The 23,929-nt window shown below is 39.7% G+C and overlaps 1 protein-coding gene across 5 annotated transcripts in view; it reads right to left on the bottom strand.

Annotated features, from left to right (window-relative positions):
• The window catches only part of fmt (phosphatase 6 regulatory subunit 1-like protein fmt), a 516,745-nt gene that overhangs the window by 380,785 nt on the left and 112,031 nt on the right, over positions 1-23,929 (bottom strand). For all 5 annotated transcript variants that reach the window (XM_067145523.2, XM_067145524.2, XM_067145526.2 and 2 more), the window contains exons 6-7: positions 12,766-12,944; positions 12,542-12,655 (exon numbers count right to left, since the gene is read on the bottom strand). In XM_067145523.2, coding sequence (XP_067001624.1) covers positions 12,542-12,655; positions 12,766-12,944 — 293 coding nt within the window. The remainder of the gene's footprint in view (positions 1-12,541; positions 12,656-12,765; positions 12,945-23,929) is intronic.

Consider the following 23,929-nt stretch of genomic DNA (forward strand, 5'->3'; position numbering starts at 1 on the left):
GAGAGTCCGCATCGTGGAAATCGTTTGCTGGTAACCGAGTGCCTGAGATACAACAACTTTCATCTGTAGAACAATGGAACCATGTGACGTCACTGGACAATCCAGCTGACATCATTTCGAGGGGGATTGAACCACAACTTTTTCAAGATAATCTGTTATGGTGGGCGGGGCCATCCTGGCTCTACCAGCCACAGTCAGCTTGGCCTGTCAGCGACATGAAGAAATTTCGAACTCACTGATGTACCAGAGCAACGGAAACCAGCCGTTTGCTTACTTGTTGTCAGTCATTTCCTTGAAGACTTAGTCCAACGCTTTTCTTCTTGGTCACGGCTGGTGAGAGTCATGGCCTTCATACTGAGGTACATGAACAACCTCAGGCTTGCTGCATCAAGGAGACAGGTGGGAAGTCTGACTGTAGTAGAACTTCAAGAGGTATTGATTGCACAGGATCATTCGTACTGCCCAAGAATGAGAATATGGTAAGGAGCTTCAAGATCTGCGACTTGGCAGACCGAAAGCAAAGGACAGCAAGTTGAAATCTCTTCATCCCTTCGTAGATGCAAACCAGATGCTTAGGTTAGGCAGCAGATTGGCACAATCTCAAGCCAGAAACATCCCATCATTCTACCACTTAATCATCATGTGAAAAAGGTTGTTAATAATGTGCGAGCACATGCAACTTCTGCATGCCAGACCCCAACTTTTGCTTGCAACCATTAGACAACGATATTGGATACCTAATGGTAAGTCTGTCATTATGCACATAACGCACAAGTGTCTCCCTTGCGACAGGTTGAAGGCAAGTACATCAACTCCACTCATGGGCCACCTCCCACACCATGGGGTAGAACCCAACAGACGATTTTTGAACCATGGATTTGACTATGGGGGTCCACTCTACATTAAGCAAGGGACCAGTAAGAGAAAAATAAAGGTAAAATGTTACATTGGTCTATTTGTCTGTATGGCGACCAAGGCAATCCACCTTGAACTTGTCTCTGACTTGTCTACTGATGCATTCCTAGCTGCTCTGCGTAGATTTACATCACGTCGGGGTATCTGCCAGAATATCTACAGCGACAATGGAATTACATTCGTGGGAGCAAGAAACGAGCTACGGGAGCTTCACACCCACTTCAGATCTCAAGCACATCAGAAGAAAGTGGATGACTTCACATCTCAATGTGGAATACAGTGGCATTTTATTCCACCGGATGCCCCCCATTTTGGTGGGCTGTAGGAGGCTGGCATAAAGTCTACTAAGTCCCATTTGAACAAGGTTGCAGGAAATATTGTGCCGACTTTTGAAGAAATGTCCACGTTGTTAGTCCAGATTGAGGCATGCCTGAATTAGAGACCAATAACCGAACTGTCTGACAGTCCTGATGACTATTCATTGCTAACTCCCGGCCACTTCCTGATTGGAGAACCCCTCACAACAATCCAAGAGCCAGATTTGCTTGCAGTTTCAGTTCTCGTCTGTCCAAGTGACAACTACTTCAGCGCTGTAGGCAGTACATCTGGAAGCAGTGGGCAAGGGACTATCTATGTCAACTCCAGCAGTGGACTAAGTGGTCAGCAGGAAGGATCAACCTTCGACCCGAAACTCTGGTTCTTCCCAAGGAAGACAACTCGACACCTCTCGTATGGCAGACAGGGATTGTGGTAGATACGCAAGCAGGGGCCGAAGGCTTGGTGCAAGTTGCCACTATTCGCACTCCCAAGGGGACCTTCAAATGCCCAGTTTGTCTCTTCCCAGAAGAGGTTGAAACTGTACATAGTGAAAAAGTGTAATCTTTCATGTGCTAAGCCTTTCGTTTTTACAGTTGACATTTTCAGTGTTGTTCTTAAGAATATTTATGTTTGTAATTTATATATAAATTAGGTAGGCGGTATGTTGAATGCTATGTGTATGTTTGTCCATCATAGGTCAGCACTAATCAGACTGCAACATCCCCAGCGGAAGGGGAGACTGTGTGATGCAACTGACCGGCATCAGTGAGTTATGGCCTTCCCTATGCACTTAATGATAATGAAGTACATTCTGTGAACTGTGGGAAGAGCTAGACCTCGTTCAACATGAGTAAACAACTCAAACACGAGATGGAACAACCAGAATGTAAGGAACCCGGTATGGAACAGAGAAGTTCCTATTGTACCCGTACAAATGGTACCTTATGGGAACGAAAGGATATTTGGTTTAATTTGCACTTTATTCTTGCATACGCATGAACGAGTTAACAGCGGATAGTCAGGCCGTTCCATCGAGGCAATGTGAACCGGAACTGGATCGAGCGGTAAAGGACACATGGGCTATGTCACAGCGGTGTGCTAATGTCATGCGAGAATTTTGGAGAAAGAGGTGTCTGAATTCTAGAAAGATCCGTACTCTCGTAAGAGGGAACAAATCACAGTTAAGCTGCAATCTTGACAAACAGTAACTCTAATTGGGAGATTACGTCACTTTAACCGTTCATTGGTCGAAAGGTGTAAACGTTAAGACGATGTGAAGGAACGAATATTCTTTTCATTTCTCTCTCTCTGAAGATGTAAGAAGCTGTGAAGGGACGAAAATTCTCTTTCTGAAATAATCTAGATGATACAACTTCATCTTGTATATTACATCTGGAAACTTCGAATGCACCTACGCAATCTTATGGACTTTCTATTTTACAATTTCACGAGCGAACTTGTGAATGCGTCGAATACGAAGTGGACCAACAGAGAAGATTTCCACAGTGTGCAAGTCAGCTAGAGACAACTTCAAGCAGCTCATAGCGAGAGTTATGCAATTGTAGGACATTGAAACAAGATATTAGCTAGGAGTTATACATATTGGACACTACTCCAAGGTGCCAGAGGAAATGGGACGGATCAAGAACTTCTCACAGCTCGTGGAATTAAAGGGAAAATGGAAGAGTGTCAGACGAAATCTCTAATATCATGCAAGAAGTGAAAACAATGTGAATGTACAATGATAGAATGGTCTTGCACGATTTGAGCGTGTTATCTGAATTTATCCCTAATTGTTCGTGGTGCTGGGGGATTGATTTGTCTGATCGTGATTTTTTTCTCTCATTCTTTGCGAGGAGTTTCGTTTATCGTCATTGTAGGGTCATCTACATAATCTGCGGGCTCATAATCTAAAAATAAGAAAAATAATAATAAACCTAAATTTTAAAAAATTACTTCTGTAATGAAACCCTTATCTGATATGATGGTGTGGTTGTGATGTATTTTGGAATGCTGTGTACATAATTTTGATGTTAATTCATTTGGATTTTTGGAAATCTGTGCGTATTCACGTAGCGGGAGATTCTGATGTCGAACCCAGGACTGTGATTTGTGATGGATTATACTCTATATTTCCAACAAATGGTTTAATACAGTAAAATGTAATTTTGTTTGATGATGAACTAGATTGAATACAATTGAGCGAGCTCTCAGAAAGGAGGGAATAACTCAAAGAATCTGATAAGAAGAGCAGTTGATAAAAATGAAGGTAGTAAATAATGGTTAAGTATTGTAAAGAAATTGAGCCATAGCAATATAATATTCACAGTCCCTGTTGACTTTGTGATGTGTGAGATATAATTCTCGTACCGTAATAAAAATAATCAATACAGTTAATGAGTGTAAGGTTAAAATCAGACATAAACTGACGTTAGGAGTATACGTTGTTATGGTTCAAATACCGTTACAAGCATTCATTCATCATTATTATTATTATTATTGTATGTGTATGTTGGGTATTCAGCCCGAAGGCTACTTTGATCCTCCACAGTTCCGCCAACAGCTGTCATAGATAACCTAGGTGTCACTGAAGAAGCATACTCGGGAAAAGAGGAGTGAGGTAGTTTCCCGTTGCTTTCCTCATTATTATTATTATTATTATTATTATTATTATTATTATCATCATCATCATCATTATTATTACTGTAACTATTATTATTGTCTAATTCAATTCTTTAATCTGATTTCACTATGTATTTATTCATTATCACTTACTTTATTGTATTTAATTTATTATGTATATGTGTGTGTATATTAGCATCAAAATCATGTAGAGCAAGGCTAACGGCCTAATATCAGATATGGATATGTTTTGTGAAACGTTTTGACATTGCAACATATGGTGTAATACTGCTACCAAAACTGTGAGTCATCGCTCTGTCATTGTATGGTTTTAGCGATGGGATCATATTTAGGGAACTCCTAGTTTGCCCTAGGCTATTTGTAGCTGGGGAGTGATATCATAGTTATTTTAGGAAATGACGTGTGGGTGACAACTTATGTATATATATATATGGGCTGTATCCTATAGCGGCAGTTAGTTGGATAGTTCAGTTGGTTGGAAGGAGATGAATGGAGAGACTTGCCATGAAATCAATTGGAAGGAGACGAATGGGGAACAGTGATATGGATACGTAATCGTCAGTGACCAAATGGATTATATGTTCGGAATGTGTTTCGTGCATCTGTTTGGTTGAGTTCTTGTGTCAGTTTGGTGACAGCCGAATATTGAGTCGTCGTAATGCAGACTAACAGTTATCAGTGAATTACTTGTAAAATTGATTGTGAATTGTGAATATAACTTCAAGCCCTACTATATCCCATTTGTGAAACTAAAAGGATACATCACCAAATTAGGCTTGAGATACCTACAGCTGATACCAATTCAAAGGAATACATCATACTGCCTTTACATTTTAAAACAAAAGTACCGTATAATCTCGAATACCACCCGCACTGTTTTTCCTAAAATATCGCTTCCAAAATTTGGTTCGGGTCTTATTTAAAATTTTGGGAAATTTATCCTTCCGAATGCGTGTAAATTGGGCATCACCGCTAGCTCGGCTTGGCAACAATGCTCTTTCTCCTCTTAGTATACGCTACTTCCACGCTTGGCGTCAGTCTCACAAACGTTCTCGGAGTATCAACATGAATTCCACAAAGCGTTTGCGATCTTTTACTGCGAGTGAGAAACTGAAAGTAGTTCGGGAAGCCAAAATTATTGGAAATTGTGCCACCGGTAGGAAATACGATACTGACAAGTCGTGTATTTGCTACTGGAGAAAGAAGAAAAATGTGCTATTAACATGTAGAGTTGATCATAGCGCTTTTCGTGGACCGGGTGTACAGTTTCCAGATATTGAAAAAAACTTTATAAATATGTAACAGAAAGGCGGGAATTGGGATAGGGTGTGTCAACCGAAATGTGTCAGCTAAAGGCATTAGAGATCACAGAGGAACTTTCATCAGAAGGGTTTAAGGCAAGCCGAGGATGGGTTTGTAATTTTTATAAAAGAAATGGGTTAAGCGTCCGAAGGCGTACCTCAATTTCACAGCGTCTTCCTGGTGCCTACGATGACAAGTTACTGTCATTTCAGTGTCACATAATACGGTTGCGGAAGGAAAATGCATATCTGCTTTCCCAAATTGGCAATGCAGATCAGACGCCAGTCTACTCTGAAATGCCAGTGGACAGGACTGTGAATGTTAAGGGTGCAAAAAATGTTACCATTAGAACAGGTGGTAATGAAAAACAACAGTGTATGGTAATATTATGTATTCTCGCCGACGGAACCAAATTGCCACCGTACATTGTTCTCAAGCAAAAGACGCTTCCTAAAAATCTACCCGCTGGTGTTATCGTCAGATCTCAGAACTCCGGCTGGATGGACAGTTCACTTGTGGAAGACTGGGTAAAGTGTGTCTGGCAATGTTGCCCTGGTGCATTATTGGGACAAATGAGCTTGCTTCTTCTCGACAGTTACCGCGGACACACAACAGGCGCTGTGAAGAAACGTATCAAGGATGGGAAAACCGACCTAGCAGTCATTCCGGGCGGGATGATGTCTATGCTACAGCCGCTGGATGTCTGCGTGAACTGTCCATTTAAAGCAGCCTTGAAATAGCTCTATACAGAATGGTTGGCAGCTGATAATCACACATTGACGTCAACTGGTCGCATTCAGCACCGGGAAGTTCAGCTGCTGTATTCGTGGATTTTGACGGCATGGAATCGTATCCCTGGAGACCTCATATGGAAGTGCTTCAGGAAATGTAGCATTTCTACTGCTATGGATGGCAGTGATGACATTTTGTGGGAAGGTGATGGTGATGAAAGTTCCGAAGTTGGTACTGATGATGATGATGGTGATGATGATGGTGATGATGATGATGATGATGATGATGAGGAATGAACTCATTGGATATCATTCTGGAAATGTTTGTATACCTTTATTTGTACTTTTTTAATCAACTGATGTGTGTTAGTAAAGATTGTAAATAATTTTGATTTCACTTGTTTTCAACTTTTTTCTTTCAAAATAACAGTGTGGGTCTTATTCGGTGGTGGGTGGTATTCGAGATTATAAGGTATGTTACGAAGTAATTTAAAATCATAGTTCATCCGTGTCATGATAGAACGCACCTTCGGAAAGTGCAAGGGTAGCTTTCCACACATTCACTCATTTTGGTGTATCTACAGTGTGCTTCATATTTGCTAGGTTTGGGTGAAATTGTACTTCTTTGGTATTCAGCGTTTTGAGGAATGCCACAATATCAAATAGCAGGCAGTGTGCGAAGAAACACAATCTCCAAACACTGGCGATGCCGACAGTTGACGAAAAAGCGTGGCTCATATAATCAATTTGTACGCACCGAACAATATTGTCAGTGCCGATGAAACTGCATTCTTTTAATGCCGAGCCCAAAAGAACTCATAGTTTTAAAGGAGATAAGTGCCAGCCGGGAAATCGTACAAGGTCATTGTACTGTGTTGCACTGCACAAGGAAGGGAGACACACTGTCCTCTCGTCATAAGACAGTTCGATAAGCCACGATGTTTTAAGGGCGTCGGGCACTTTCCGTGCAAGTACAAGGCATCTAAAAAATGAAACAGTACAGTAATCCAAAAAATAAAGCATTTGCACAGGGGAGCCAGCACAATTTGTCCTAGTCTTTGAATCAAGTGGGTTTTTTTTCGTTGCGTGAGGTTATGTATATCACTGATTTATCCAAGTGCATTATTTGAACATTGTAAATGCACCTTGTTGGATACATTTGGGAAATAGTTTTTTTTCCATGGCATTTGAAAGGTTTAACTTGTAAACGTGATTGCATGCATTAACGGGTCTTAGAATACTTCGTGACGCGGCAAGGGTTGGCATTTCTGAATTAAGAGTGAAGTGACATGGCGGGAAATAATACAAGGGTAGAGCGACTGTATTGTGTTGGAATGCAGATGGAAGCAAGAGACTTTCTCCCATAGTCATAGGAAAGTTGTTCTTACGAAATTGTACAAAACTACTTTAATCCACAAAATGTCTTACCGAGGATGACCTAATGCCGAGTCGACACATGTCTATTTACGTGTGAAGTTTCGTTTTAATTGGACGTAAAATATATAGTATTGACTAGGAGGATTAAAATAGTTTTGTACAATTTTTTAAGAAGTTCAACCGTCAATATGGATTTAACATGAGATTCATAGTCTCTAATAGGAAAGTTCGATTAGTCACGATGTTTTAAAGGCATCGGGTACTTCCTGTGTAAGAACAGGCATATAAAATGCATACAGTACAGTAATCCAATGAATAAAACACTTGCACAGGGGAGCCAGCATAAATTTCTCCTCGTCTTTGAATCATGCTGTTTTTTTCCTTTCATTGTGTGAGGTTATGTTTGTAAGCGAGTCATCAAGTGCATTATTTGAATACTGTTAAATACACCTTGTTGGATACATTTTGCGAATAGCTCTTTTGCAATGGCATTTGAAAGGTTTGAACTGTGAATCAAGGTTAATTGCATGCAAGAACGGACAATAGAATATTTTGCAACATGGCAAGGGTTGACACTACTGAATTACAAGTTGGCGATTAATTCAAAATCACCGGGTGAGTTGGCCATGCTGTTAGAGGCGCGTGGCTGTGAGTTTGCATCTGGGAGATAGTGGGTTCGAATCGCACAGTTGGCAGCCCTGAAGATGGTTTTCCGTGGCTTCCCATTTTCACACCAGGCAAATACTGGGGCTGTACCTTAATTAATGCCACGGCCGCTCCCTTCCAACTCCTAGACCTTTCCTATCCCATCGTCGCCATAAGACCTATCTGTGTCGGTGCGACGTAAAGCCCCTGGCAAAAAAAAATTCGATATCATGTAATTCGAAGTCCAACTTTTGAGTCCCAACGACCTCGAATTAACGAGGTTTTACTGTAAATGCTATATCTGTGGCTTGGTTCTAAAAGGGCCAATGTCAAAAAACATGTTTTTGAGCTATGAGCATTTGAAGTTTTGCTTATAGTTTTCCAATTATTTTTTTTCAACAACTATAAATAACTTCATACTTTCTTTGTGGAAGTCACCTTATTAAACGCTAATTTTTTCTATCGTATTCTTTAAAAACTGCCAGGTCTCTAATCTTTACTGGTAATCTAACATTGGCAAGGGCTTATTTAATTAAACGTTAACTGTTTGTTTAGTACTTAACAGAGACATTGGCCCTTTTAACATGTTGCAAGCCAGGATGAAATGCGTTTGTATCAGTTAATACCTCAATTTCAATAAAAAATGACATTGGCCCTTTTAGAACCAAGCCACAGATATTTTCCAGCACATTAACCTGACAGCGTGGAGTGCCAAGCACTGCTCGTCATGCAGTGAACATCACGCGCGGTGGAGTGATGAGCACTGCTCGCATGGTACACGCGTGTACTGTACTGTGATCTAGCGGTTACGATCAAAGCTGTTTGTGTTTTAACTCATTTCTGCTTCAGCTTTCGAACGATATACCTTGATCCCTATTTCAATAGTGTTTTGCCATGGAAATTCGAGTGATATTTCAAGGAATGTTTAACTCTGCCACCAGGGCCAAGCACTGTTTTTGTCTGCTATGTGGCAACTACTATGCACTCTTCTTGCAATATACCTTCATTTCATCTCGGGGAAGAACCTGGCTGTCAGCAGAATCATCAATTTTATCTATTCAAGCTCTCGAGACTATTCTTTTTCCCGTCCTTTTCCCTTATCACACGCTGTCTTGCATTCCGTCGATCTTGAGTGGAGATGGCTTTTATAAACAAGCGTGTGCTATCGAGCTTGGATATAGAGGATGTTTTTAAACAGTTTAAGGTGTTCTGACGAACGTTTGTCAGATTCAGATGGTGATTTGAGTGTGTGGTTAACATCGCTGTACGCGAAGTCCTCAGTTCGGAATCAGATACGACTGACAGTGCACAGAATGGCAATCTGTATTTCAGTGCTAATACAGGGTGATTAATTTAAAAGTTCAGAACAGAGTGCCGAGGATTAGGCACGCTGGGAAGCGGAGACAGCAAGCGCAGTGCCCGCCATGACAAGCAGGCTCAAAGAAGCAGCATGATTACGTCTATAGAAACTAAACGAAACTGAACTCACCGGCTACATAGATGCTCTGGACAAATAAGTAAATGAATAAACAAATAAATAAATCAACTAGGAAATTAACTCACCAGTAATAAATAAATGAATGAATATAAATAAATAAATAAATAAATAAATAAATAAATAAATAAAATAAATAACAACAACTAGGAAATTAAACTGAACTCACCAGTATTTACAGACGATGCTGAAAGTGATCTCCTTCAGCTGCAACGCAAGCTTCACATCTTGTAATGAGATTTCGAAACACACACTGTAGTTCATGGACACCGATTGAACGCAAAATGTTCCTAATTTCAATATTTAACTCTTCTGCAGTTTGAGGATTATTCCTGTAAACTTTTCCTTTAAGATTTCCCCACAAATAAGAATCACAGGGGGCCATAAGCCTTTACTAATGATCTAATCATCATCGAACACTTTCCGTAACCGTCGCATAGAGTTATGCGCCATATGGGCCATTGCACTATCCTGCTGGAAATAGCCATACCTTTTCTCTTCTTCAGTCAGTTCAGCAAAAATTGGTTCCAGAATATTGTGAATATAACGGTCAGAAGTAATCGTGTCCTGAAAAAATATCGGATCGATAATTCGTCGGACAATGATAGCGCACCACACACCCACCTTCACGTCGTGCAGAGGTCTCCGCTGTAAAATGTGCGGGTTGTCTGTATCCCAGATTCTATTGTTCTGTGAATTGACATATCCACTCAAATGAAACCAGGCTTCGTCGCTCATAAAAAAAGTTCGGATCCACAATACCGTCGTGGACACTATTGATCATCAAATTGCAAAATTGTATTCTTGCATTGAAATCTGTAGGCAGTACGTTATGGACTGAATGAGTGCGATAAGATCGTAAATGTAACAATTTTGTTGCATTACGTGCTGAAGAAGGTGAAATACCACTTTCTTGAGCTACTCTCCGAAGCGACTTCTGTGGACTGACCTGGAGTCTTGCCTGTATATCTTCTAACCTCTCCCGTGTGAGAGCTGTTCTCCTTCGCTTCTTTTTCTTATTGGTTACAGAACCAGTACTATGCCAGTTGTAAACGAGCTGATGCACGTAAAGTTTTGATGGTACTGTCGCACCGGGAAATCGTCTACGGAATTTTCGAAGGCACCTTTTAACTGCTTTCTTCTTCTTGTGCAAATAACACTCGAACAAACATATCCTTTGCTCTATAGTGTATTTAACCATCGTGATGATAACCTCACAACACACCTTAAAAGTCCAATAGTTTCTAGCGAACGGAGGGACAGAGTGCTAAACAGCTGCGCACTGGCAGTGAACACTTCTTACCTTGCCAGTGTTGACACAAGCCATATGGCGCTCGCTCAGGACTTCCCACGGCATGCCAGCAGAAGTCTGAACTCCTAAATTATTCTCCCTGTACATTTTGGTGGGAAAACAGGTCTAATTACATGGATCAAATAGAACAGTTTTTAGGGAACCCAGGACGTCAGAATGAAACAGTTGGGGAATGTGATGGTGTGACAGTTTTTAAGACGTTTGTGAAACAAATTTATATGCTGAGCAAAGAATCCGATCTAGGGGCTTATTACCACTTTGTTCCAGAATGCGGGATTGGAAACCAGTCACAAAGGACAAGATATACGTTGTGATTGCTCTTTACTCTATATGCTAATGGCTATATTACAAAACAATATGCTACAAAGCTATTTTTCTAAAAGCTCTATTCTGTCTACGCCTATTTTTGAGTCAGTTATTTCAATGGATGTATCTAAATCAATTAGTAATCTTATACATTTCAACAACAATGAGGCACTGGTACATATCAGGGATCCTCCAAACTTTACACAATTTATCCGACTATATCGTGTGCTATAAACAGAAAATTCGGAGAGACAGTGTTTCGGTGCCCAGACTCCTCTGTGTTGATGGATGCTTCAAGACGTTCCACACCAAATTCAACTATTAAGGTAAGATAGCATCATAATATCCAAAAGAATAGTTTTTTTTCTAAACATGCATGTGAAAGTTTTATTGAAATTCGTAAAATAGTACCAAAGCTGTGTTGCTTTGAATAAAGCCTAGCACGAATCTGAGAACATTTAAACACCGCGCTCAGAACTCCTCCCACAGCACAGAGACGACCGGCCATTTAAATCAACCCTGCTGAGGAGTTAAGTATGCCTTTACTTACCATAACACCTACCCCATTTTTTGTTTCTCTCCCCCCACTCCAAGTATAACTTGAACCACTTCCTCAGATCTTTAGTTCCATTTCCTGTCCATTTTGTTACACTTAAACCAAGGATACCCAGAATTTTGTTTTGCATGTAGTCCACTAATTCTTCCAACTTCCCATTCAGAGTCCATATTTTAACCGTGCCCACCTTCTGAATTTCCAAGTTATCCAGTCGCTCATTTTTTTTCAAGGTATTCTTGGGATCCACGTACCATGATCTTTTCTGGAGAATGCCCTAAGCTTTGTCCTGATCCATTATGACACTCCCTATTTAGGCTGTTATTACTAAGAGTTTGCAACATCTCATATGCATTTTAGAACTACTTCCAGCTTATTAGAGAGACCATCCCTAACCTGGGAAACAGGTGCCTTTTGTATCTGCCCCTAACATGGGGAACCAACACTACTGGGTCAAGGATTTAAATGGCCAATGATGGGACCAATCCTAGATAGTATCCAGTAATCATGCACTGTAATATCAAATTGGATAAAATATGTACATATTACAATAAAATAGTTGATGATTTAAAAATCAGCACATCATTCTCCATGTAAATACATTTTCACCAATACAACAGAATCATTGCTAGCCGGTGTTATCAAACCTATACTATATTGAGGGTAAAGCACCGAGGAGGATTTAGCAAGGTCAAGGTGCAGAAACTGGAAGGAGGTTACTCTTAATCAAGATCACAGATGAAATCTATTGTAGGAGTCTAATGCTCATACTGGTTAACATTTATAGTTAAAGAAATAATGTGTTCTACTGCCTGGAACAGAACTCGCTCCCACATCAAAATGTTCTTAAAACATAATTTTACTTAACTGGAAGAAACATAAAAGGTACAGTATATGAATAATGCACAACAGACCAGAAAAATATAAAGTTATCAGATACATACTTGGGCTTTGGGTAGCTGAGAAGTGTCAGTAACACATTTATACCCCCAACAATGGATGTTTCACACTTTTCTCCTCCTAATATGTGATCAAGTAGCTGTGATACAGTTTCAGGCCTGGAAAAAAAAAAAAAAAGAAGAAAAGGGAAAAATGGAGGAAAACAGAACCGTTGTGCTTAAGTTAAATAAAGAGCAAAAACTAAATCATAGCAGTAAATTAAACTTACGACTCCAGAGAATTAAGTATTGGGTCTGGGTCCATACGCTCTGAACCAGAGTGAATGTTCTCTCTTGATATTCTAATTACATCACACAATAACTGAGAAGCATTACAATGTCGCTCAGCATCCACTGAAGGATCCAACAAGCCTACAAGACACTGGACAACACGCTGACTATCTAACCACTGGAAAAAGAACAAAGTACAGTATTTAATTAAGCATTTAACAATAATATTACATTAAAAACTGCAAACAATAAAAAAATAACAGATTATGATTAGGAGGGGGTAGGGTTTAGAAAAAAACTCCTAAAACTACAGTTGGGCCCACTAGAGTTGAAGTCTGACATTTAGCGCCACCGGCGAGTAAAAGTTGACTAAAGCTGTACGGAAATGGTCTGTTGCTATGGCAACAATAACAGAGAGACGACATTTAAGGAAGCTATCACCATATGGGTTGGCTTGCTCTCGGTCGCTTTTGTGATATTATAAATGCTTACAATATAGTGATTATTTTAATCCACCTATTCAATACAAATTGGTTTTGTGTTGCCAGTTTATAATACTACAACACGAATTTACAGGGACACGTTTCGCTTTATTTACAAGCATCTCCAACCTACATAATTGTCTCAAGGTTAAGACCTGTCATATTTGGATTTTTTTTACAAATTTTTTTTGCTTGAGTATAAATCCATATTTAGTAATAATATGTAAAAAAACACAGGAATTATGTACACATTAAAAGTATGACAATATAAATTACAATGTTGAATTGAAGTAACCCTTAATTCTAAAATACATTGACGTCCAAAACATAGCAACTACAATTTAAGAATATGGTTAATATTGTTTTCACAATTACAATGTTGAATTGGAGTAACCCTTAATTCTAAAATACATTGATGTCCAAAACATAGTAACTACAATTTAAAAATTTGGCTAAAATTGTTTTCACAATGCTATGGTTGATTGAATCAACTGTAATATGGCTTTAAATTAGAGTCATAAATATAAACTGAAGGTTAAAATATAGGAGCCATTTTTTTTAAATCCATTGATTTCTGGAACACAGGAACTTCCGATATTGAGAATTTGGTTAATAATTGTGATCTCCAATGCAATTATTTAAAAACAACTATGATTTGACTCCATGTGTAATTTGAATCAAAATGATATTCTAAAAATTAAAATCTTGGAACCGTTGGAGACCAGCTTCTAGAATTTTCGAGGCTTGCTGCAGTTTGGTGATTTGATCAGTGTTAGAATAATTAGTTCTTGTTTATTGCGACTTGAATATCCATTGGTAGCAGATTGTATTAATGTAGTTGTAGTTAAAAGGGGGGAAGGCTTCTATCCAAATCTTGAGTAGCTGTTTATGTTTCTTTCGAGGTAATAGAATGAGTGAAGCATCTGGAACAAATGGAAATTAACTTGAAATACTGTTATGTGTTGTTGTGCTTGTAATGTGAGTTTGATGTTATATTTTTTCACAAAACCAATTTGTATTGAATAGGTGGATTAAAATAATCACTATATTGTAAGCATTTATAGCAAATTTCAATAGGGTCTAATCATGAGATTAGTTACATGTAATTTGTGATATTATTCGGAGTAGTACTGTATTAGGTGTTAGTTGTTGCTGGTTTATGTAATAATTTAAGTATTCCTTTCCTGAATATTATTTTGATTGTTAGTTTATTTTTGTAAGTTAATCAGTGGCTAGTTGTACAGTTCTATTCTCTATTTAACATGTGCATTTGATGAGGTTATTGTCAGATTAGTGAATATGAAATCTCGTATTTATCGGCAATGGCGGTTTCTGTCTTAAATGCCAGGATTATTAGCACGAGCTTACGAACGGGTCAAAGTTGATTGAATTGCATTAGACCAATATAGTTAATTAAATATTCAACCTGTATGAAAGGGTGATATGCCACAGATTAAGGTAACTATGACAACGCAGCGTACTTCGTAGTTACTGCTTTCGCCGCTCAAACGTCAGACTTCAACTCTCGTGGGCCCAACTTTAACCTGAGTACCAAATAATGTTATACAATAAGTGTCATACTGTAACAAGGACCTTATGCAGAGGAGCTGGAGGGAGCCAATAATGCCAGCAAGAAGCGATAATGCCAGTAACAATGTGGACAAGGCCGGCAGTAAGCAAAACAGTAACAGTGGCAAATTGTTAAGGCTCACAATAAGGAAGCTTCCAGAAGAATCTGTAAGTTAACAACGAAGAATGGACTCGGAATGATCTGCAGTTGAAACGAGAATCTTCTATACAAACAGTGAATCCTGCAATACAGTCAGTCTCAAGTGAGACGGTCCTGAGTGAGTCAATGTAGCAATCGCAAGTGAGTGATGAGAGAGTCGCAAGTACTGTGTAGTAAATCAAGACTGTCTAGGTTATGAGGCAATTGACAAGCTGTGAAGTAAACTATTCTAGAACAGCCTGTGCTGTAGCCATGTTTGAGAACAGGAGTTCGACACACTGTTGCACAGTGTGATCGTGTTGGTCAATGAAGAGGTGAATTGGAAAATTCAAACGCGAGTGAATTTGTAAATAACTGTCAATAGTAGTTTAATAAATTTAGTGGACAGTAAAACACACTACCTCTCTTTGTACTAATTTTAGCTCTCTTTGTACTAATTTTAGCTTTAAGGACTCTGATATAAACCATTACAACCAATGTCAGAAGCTCCTAGAAGAATCTGGAAGCTGATTAATAATGAAGAATGCACCCAGAATGATCTGAATGTATGTATAGTATTAGGAAATTTCTAGAATAATTGATGATGATGATGCTTGTTGTTTAAAGGGGCCTAACATCGAAGTCATCGGCCCCTAATGGTACGAAATGAAATGACAACAAAAAATTCAAAATCATCCACGACCAAAAGAAAAAAAATCGTCATGAAGAACGAATGGATGGACATGAAGCAAAAAAAAAACAACAACAAAAAATGAGCAAACAAAAAAATTAGTGGATTCAACTCAAAAAAAAATCATATATAATTTATTACTGACCAAGGGACCACTCATAAAGCAGAATCCTGAATCGAGGATGCTTGATGTCTAAAGGGGAGCAAAATCCACGTCTAAGGCCCCACAAAATGGTACATGTCGCGAGTAAAGTAGAACTATGCTATTTGTCATGTTGAGGTACTAATCAAAAGTAGCGAAGACTCACAGTGTTCCACACAAGATGGTACTAATCACAAGTATTGTACTTCATACAGGTAACGCAGACCTATGGTGTTTCTCACACAATGGCGCCACTCATAGCCAACACAAACCGATGAGTTTCCTCACCTAGGTGTACTAGGCACGGGTGCCGGTCCCACAGGCCTCGTGGTGTTCCTCACATAGTAGGTACTAATCACAGGCAACGCAGACCCACGGTGTCACTCATATAGTGGTACAACTCACAGGCAACGCCCAGACCCGTGGTGTTTCTCACAAGGGTACTAATCACGGGTACTGGAAAACCACAGGGGAACCACTCTCTGCTACTACTAATCACAAACCTATTGTGTACTAAATATAGTGGTACTACTCGTAAGTAAAGGCGACCCATGGTGTTCCCCGCGTGATGGTACTAATCAATAGTAGTTTCATAGTTCTAACACCAGCATCCCTTGGTCGCCCCTTTTAGTCGCCTCTTACGACAGGCAGGGGATACCGCAGGTGTATTCTGCATGAGCGTCCCCCACCCGCAGGGGGTAGTGTGTGTGATCCGCAAAAGGTAATTTTATTTCCCTCAAGTCCGCCGGCAAGCCGGTTAGGACCTCCCTATCCGCCACCTGGGACGCGCCACGTGGGAGTATCACCTCTCCCCCTGCTACGCCCGCATAGCAGGTTTGTGGCTTAGAATAACTGACCCTCTAAGGTGACCCCTATACAATGGAGTCACGAAATCAATCCAGTCAGCAAACCTAAAGCTAATCAGGATGACTTAAATGAAGACTTCAATCCAATGACGAACTTAAGTCACAATTTAAATCTTGTCAAGATGAACTTAAATGGAACATAAGACCGAATTACAATTAAGGCAGAATGAGATTAAGGCCTATGTGAATAAACTTTTCAAGATGGACAGTAGAAGTTAGGAGGAGAACATGCAAGCTCCTGAAGTAAGATTAACAAGTGACATTATGCAGAACGTAAGTGAAATGGTAGAAGAACCATTCAAGGCAATACGTCAGATTGAAGAGTCCCGTATCATATGTAATAAATTTCATACTGATCTGTATTGCCAACTAATTCACATTCGTGGGCCAGAAATATTCCATACCTATTCAATATACACTGACTGACAGAGCAAATGCAACACCAAGAAGGAGTGGTTCGAAAGGGATGAAAGTTGGGGAAAAAACAGAGACGGCACGGACGAATAATTGATGTTTATTTCAAACCGATATGCAGGTTACACAATGCGCACGGCATCAACTCAGTAGGCTGTAGGACCACCGCGAGCGGCGATGCACGCAGAAACACGTCGAGGTACAGAGTCAATAAGAGTGCGGATGGTGTCCTGAGGGATGGTTCTCCATTCTCTGTCAACCGTTTGCCACAGTTGGTCGTCCGTACAAGGCTGGGGCAGAGTTTGCAAACGGCGTCCAATGAGATCCCACACGTGTTCGATTGGTGAGAGATCCGGAGAGTACGCTGGCCACGGAAGCATCTGTACACCTCGTAGAGCCTGTTGGGAGATGCGAGCAGTGTGTGGGCGGGCATTATCCTGCTGAAACAGAGCAATGGGCAGCCCCTGAAGGTACAGGAGTGCCACCGGCCGCAGCACATGCTGCACGTAGCGGTGGGCATTTAACGTGCCTTGAATACGCACTAGAGGTGACGTGGAATCATACGCAATAGCGCCCCAAACCATGATGCCGCGTTGTCTAGCGATAGGGCGCTCCACAGTTACTGCCGGATTTGACCTTTCTCACACTCGTCTGCGGTGACTATCACTGACAGAACAGAAGCGTGACTCATCGGAGAACACGACGTTCCGCCATTCCCTCATCCAAGTCGCTCTAGCCCGGCACCATGCCAGGCGTGCACGTCTATGCTGTGGAGTCAATGATAGTCTTCTGAGCGGACGCCGGGAGTGCAGGCCTCCTTCAACCAATCGACGGGAAATTGTTCTGGTCGATATTGGAACAGCCAGGGTGTCTTGCACATGCTGAAGAATGGCGGTTGACGTGGCGTGCGGGGCTGCCACCGCTTGGCGGCGGATGCGCCGATCCTCGCGTGCTGACGTCACTCGGGCTGCACCTGGACCCCTCGCACGTGCCACATGTCCCTGCGCCAACCATCTTCGCCACAGGCACTGCACCGTGGACACATCCCTATGGTTATCGGCTGCGATTTGACGAAGCGACCAACCTGCCCTTCTCAGCCCGATCACCATACCCCTCGTAAAGTCGTCTGTCTGCTGGAAATGCCTCCGCTGACGGCGGCCTGGCATTCTTAGCTATACACATGTCCTGTGGCACACGACAACACGTTCTACAATGAATGTCGGCTGAGAAATCACGGTACGAAGTGGGCCATTTGCCAACGCCGTGTCCCATTTATCGTTCGCTACGTGCGCAGCACAGCGGCGCATTTCACATCATGAGCATACCTCAGTGACGTCAGTCTACCCTGCAATTGGCATAAAGTTCTGACCACTCCTTCTTGGTGTTGCATTTGCTCTGTCAGTCAGTGTACATAAAAAATGATATACTTTATTTTCCTAGAACATTCATTTGGACTAGTTTCGACTGATTGCAAGGTCATCCCACAGCCATTACATTAAAACCGTAATTGGTAAAATATTAAAAATAAACACTGAAGCACAATACACCTAAAAAAAATGGTGAGAAAAACACTTTAAAAACTTGAATCTTTATTGTCAATTATAAGTATGTAATAAAACATTGTCCATCCATTTGTATTCTGGGTTCTTATATGAATGTAGTAACTCTGTCCAACTGATTGGCACAAATGTCAAGATATGGCATATTTATGACAAGTCTGATTAGCTGCCTCTGTGGATCCATGGTAGAGTGTCAGCCTCCGGATCCCAAGATAGCGGGTTCAAACCCGGCAGAGGTAGTCGGATTTTTGAAGGGCGGAAAAAAGGCCATTCGATACTCCATGTCGTACGATGTCAGCATGTAGAAGATCTCTGGTGATACATTTGGTATTTACCCAACAAAATTCATTAAATCTCAGCCATAGACGCCCAAGAGAGATCCGGTTTACTCGGTCTGGATCTAGTGGGCCTAGAGTAAAACGGAACGTCGAAATTGACGAGCAGACAGCCAGATGGCATCAAATCTAAATGTCTGCATACGGTAGCTGAGGCCATATGATTATTATTACAAGTCTGATTCTCTTACGAGTAGATGGATATGGCGTTTTACGAACTTATTAAGCTGGCTGAGGGGAACATTTATAACTTAGATCTCTGGACAAGTGGTCCGGTAAAAAATAAAAGCAGGTACTTGTCAATATGGATTAAGTATGTTGGTAGATGTCCAAAAGAGAAGGAAAATAAAGAGAATCAATTACTAGGAGTGAGGGCTAGAGGAGGTGTAGGTACGGGGAAGCAGGAAGGGAACGGATGGGTGGAGGAAGGTTGGTACGAGAGTTTGAATTTCTATTCTTTCTAGGTTTTTATATTTGATGTATACAAGGATAATTGCATCAAATAAAATGTTCGGTTTTTGAGAGATTTCATTTAGATTGAAATTTGGGTTAAAATGTTGTTCCAGATGAATGAAACCATTTTCTAGAATGTTGGTTGAGTAGAACATCTTTGTTCATGACATTTAGGATGTTCATATCCTGTTCAATGCAACTAAAATTATGGCTGACGTCATAGATGTGTTGTCTCATAGCAGAAAATCGATTATGCTTTATTGCACTGATGTATTCCAAATAACATGTCGTAAAACTTCTGCCCGTCTGACCAATGTATGTAGCCTCACAGTTGTTGCATTTGAGATCGTAAACTACAGAATCACAGAATTTATTATGTTAATCATGTGTGTACTGTGTAAAATTTTAAAAAAACTGGGGCTGCTCATGCAGCATTCAGACGGTTAATGCACAGAGTCTTAATGAATAATTACCTAAAACTGCATACCAAACTCATGGTGCACAAAAGCTGTTGTCATGTCCACGCTGCTGTATGGCTGTGAAACTTGGAGACACTGTCGCCGTGATATCAAAAAACTTGAGTGATTCCACCAACAAAAAATTAGATTCATCTTGAATATTAAGTGGCAGGACTATGTGACCAACATGGCAATTCACGACAAAGCGCAGCTAAATAGCATTGAGGCAACAATCATCACTCATCAACTGAGATGGTTAGACCATGTTCACCGCATGGGTGATACCAGGCTTCCCCGCCAAATTCTTTATGGTGAACTGTGCTCTGGCAGTAGACCTAATGAAGCCCCTGCAAGTTATAAATCTCATTCCGTATTGACGGTGTCACTTTACAAATAAAAGTATTTATAAAATCCTCCTTATCAATACAAATCAACTCATCTGTTAGACGAAACAAAGTCTATACATGTTTTGGCCTATTCTTAAGGTCACTTTCAGCAGCAGAACAATTGTTACATAGCACAAACAAATTAAAAATCTTGATAAAGTGAAATGACAGTGATCATAATTAATGAATTACAATCATATTGAGGTACAAAGTCCTCTCGTCTGATGGGTCGGTCATTCTTGATTGTCAAAACTTGCTGACAGTTAAAATGAAAACACAGTGCTAAGCAGTGTAGTGAGACTGTCAATACCCTGGATTAAAACGTGTTTAACATCTGTAATGAGAAAAGGAATTATGAGTGGATGAAAAAAAAGTTAAAAAGTAAATGTAAGAAAAGAAAACTCATTTAACTTACTTGTAAATAAAAGTTGTCGTCTCGAATGGAAATGACCTTGTCAGTCTCAAGTCACATTGACAACTAAGCTTGTGTGTGGCTTACCGTGTATCTGTGCCAATGCAGTTGGGTGGGGGAATGGAGAGGGAGGGGCGAAGGAGGAGGGACGAGGTGAGTCACGGGAAGAGGGTGTTGAAGGAAGGGCGGGTTTTGTTCTAGAATGTTGGTAGTGAAATTCATTTTTATAAATAAATTGTTCACAGATAAGCGGGACAAAGGTTTCATATTTTATATTTTTCTTTTCATTGATTTCATTCAAGTTGTGCCCAGGATTGTTATATTGGTCCATATCTATATAAATATTCTCTAGTATACTAAGTAAGGGACCTTTCTGTTCATAATGTAAGATCTTAAAATCTTGGTTTTTTTTTTTTGTGTGTATTTATGATTTTTCTCTCTACACTGTTCGCTCATGGCTGAGTAGCGGTTGTACTTTAGGGCACTGAGGTGTTCGAAGCATCTTATATTGAAGCTGTGGCCTGTTTACCCAAGATACGTTGAAAGACATGATTGGCATTTAAATTTGTATATTCCAGAGTCTGAACATTTTTTGTTGCTACTGACAGTATGAGTATTAAAAGATGTTTTTGCATTGGTGTGAAAAGCTACTTTTAACTTGTGTTTTTTTAAAGATGTTTGAAATAGGATATACTGCATATTATTATTATTATTATTATTATTATTATTATTATTATTAAAGGTAAATGTGGTGAATTTCTCTTTAGGGGAAGGTTCTTTTTCTAAGGTGGTCTTGGGTTTACTTTTAAATTTATTAATAATTTTGTTCACAAAAGCTTTACTGAAACCATTACCTACGGCTATTGTATAAATGGTGTTGATTTCCTTTCTAAATTTCTTACGGGATAAAGGAAAAATTAAGAGCTCTGAAAATCATACTATTATAAGCCGTCTCCTTCTGCGTCCTTGGGTGTAGAGAAGTCTGGTGGATTGTGTTTATTGTGTTAGTGGGCTTCCTGTAATTATTAAAAGAACGAATTTTATTCTGATTGCGAGTAATAGTTAAATCGAGATAATTAAAGGAATTATTGTTCTCGGATTCTATCATAAACTTTATGTGCGGATCCAGGTTATTAAGTAATTGAAGAACTGTGTTGCTATCAGTAGTATGAGAATCCAGGATAATAAAAGTATCACCAACGTAGTGAGTCCAATGTTTGATACCATTAATTTTGCCTATAATATGACTGTATTCAAGGAAACCGAGGATTCCCAAGGCCGGCGACCCCACAGGAAGACCTTTCTGTTGGTATATGATGTTATTAAGAGTGAAGAAACTATTATATAATGTAATCTTGAGGATCTGAACAAACTCATCTATCACCCCTACAGTCAATTTACTGAATTTGAAAAGATTGTTTTTTGCAATTTCGATGGTTTTATTGACTGGTACATTCGTGTACATATTGACTATGTCAAAGGAGTGAAGGGTGTAATGTTTTGGTAAAGTAAGTTCTTCTATTCTATTGCAGAATTCCACTGAATTTTTAACTGACATGTTAGCTTGAAAGAAATAATATGTTTTAAGAAAATTGTGAATATATTGGGATATTTTGTACGTTGGACTACTTCTGAAGTTAATAACGGGCCTTATGGGGACATCCGCCTTGTGAATCTTCGGTAACGCTTTCACCCTAGGTAACTTGGGATTCATGATGACCAATTTTGAGTTTTCTAGGTCATTAAACAAGAATAAAAGGTTCTTAATTAAAGCCTTCAGTTCTCTTTGTATTCTTTAAGTGGGATTTTTTTTACAACGTTATAGTTATTGTTAGTAAAAATGGATAGTGTTTTATTTACGTACTGACTTTTCTTCTTAATTACAGTGGCATTACCTTTACCTGCCTTGGTTACTATTAAATCATTATCTTTAATTTTCTTTTTGAGATTGCGTATGTTGGTGACTTGTTCTTTACTGGGTTTACCATTATGTTTCTGATCAAAAGAAAGTAACTTCGTTTGATTTCATGTCTAACCTCATCTTGAACGTCTGTAGGTAATAGTGTTGGCTACTGAATGCATGATTCGAAGCAGTGTATCGATTCATTCAAGTGTCCCAGTGAATCAATTCACAGGACTGGCGAGCTAACGGCACACGATTCAGCTTACTCCCAGCGGACACTGGACGTTGACGGCGAGCCGAGCTTCCGCTGCAGCGAGACATACAGTGAGCCATAGCACACCGAAAGAATCGTCAACGAGCACAGCTCAGTGAGACACAAGATACACACGGCTCCTTATCGGCACACTGGATACTGACGGAGAGCCAAGCTTCCGCTGCAGCGAGACATACAGTGAGCCATAGTACACTGAAAGAATTGTATGCTATAATGGACTCTCAAGCTCAGCTCATTTAAAAATAATACCCACTTGCATTCACTGTCCTCTTCTTACTGTAAGGTTTAAATAATAGATGGATTTATTTGCAGAGTTAAAAAGGTAGTCAAAACATAATTCTGAAGTAGCTAGTAAGTAGGTAGGCTATTAGGTTATACGATTTATTAGTTTAATGAATCTTAGTATTATAACTTATATGACAATTGAAGGGCTCGGTGGAATATAGTCATAAGCCACAATAACATAGTTCTGAGTAAATGACATTTTTAATAACTTTCCTTGTATAAATGAACACCTGTATGTGCTATAAAACATATGAGAGACAGTGAAACAACACTTTGCCCTAGTATATGATTTGAAGAGCATTTTTGATAAGTGAGGTAACTAACATGGGCTTATGACTATTTCCCGGAAAGAAATTTAAGTACTTGAGGGCGAATGAATTTTTATTTATCAAGAATAGCACAATATTAGAGAATTAATATGCCTACACTTAATTATAAAGACACAATATTTGAGAATGAACAAACTTAATTTAAGAAAACACAATAATTGAGAATGAATGCACATACTTTAAAGAAAAATAATGTGTATCTCAAGGGAATTCTTCCACATCATCTTCAACATTATATCCTGTAAAGGACATGAGGATGAGTTGACTGGCTACAGGAATGAATGCCATGAGAGACATGACATCAGTAAATTTCTTCTGGTTGACAGGGAGTTGATTTCTGTTTTTTACTCTGAGCTGAAATGGATAATGTTCCACAAATCTTCCTTTCTTCTTGGTGCGAATGTCAGCATAATGAACTGGCCCTAATGTAGTATAACAATGCTTAACACCTAGCTGAAAAGCAACG

This window comes from Anabrus simplex, chromosome 4 (genome assembly GCF_040414725.1).
Source record: "Anabrus simplex isolate iqAnaSimp1 chromosome 4, ASM4041472v1, whole genome shotgun sequence".
Classification (NCBI taxonomy): Eukaryota; Metazoa; Arthropoda; class Insecta; order Orthoptera; family Tettigoniidae; genus Anabrus; species Anabrus simplex.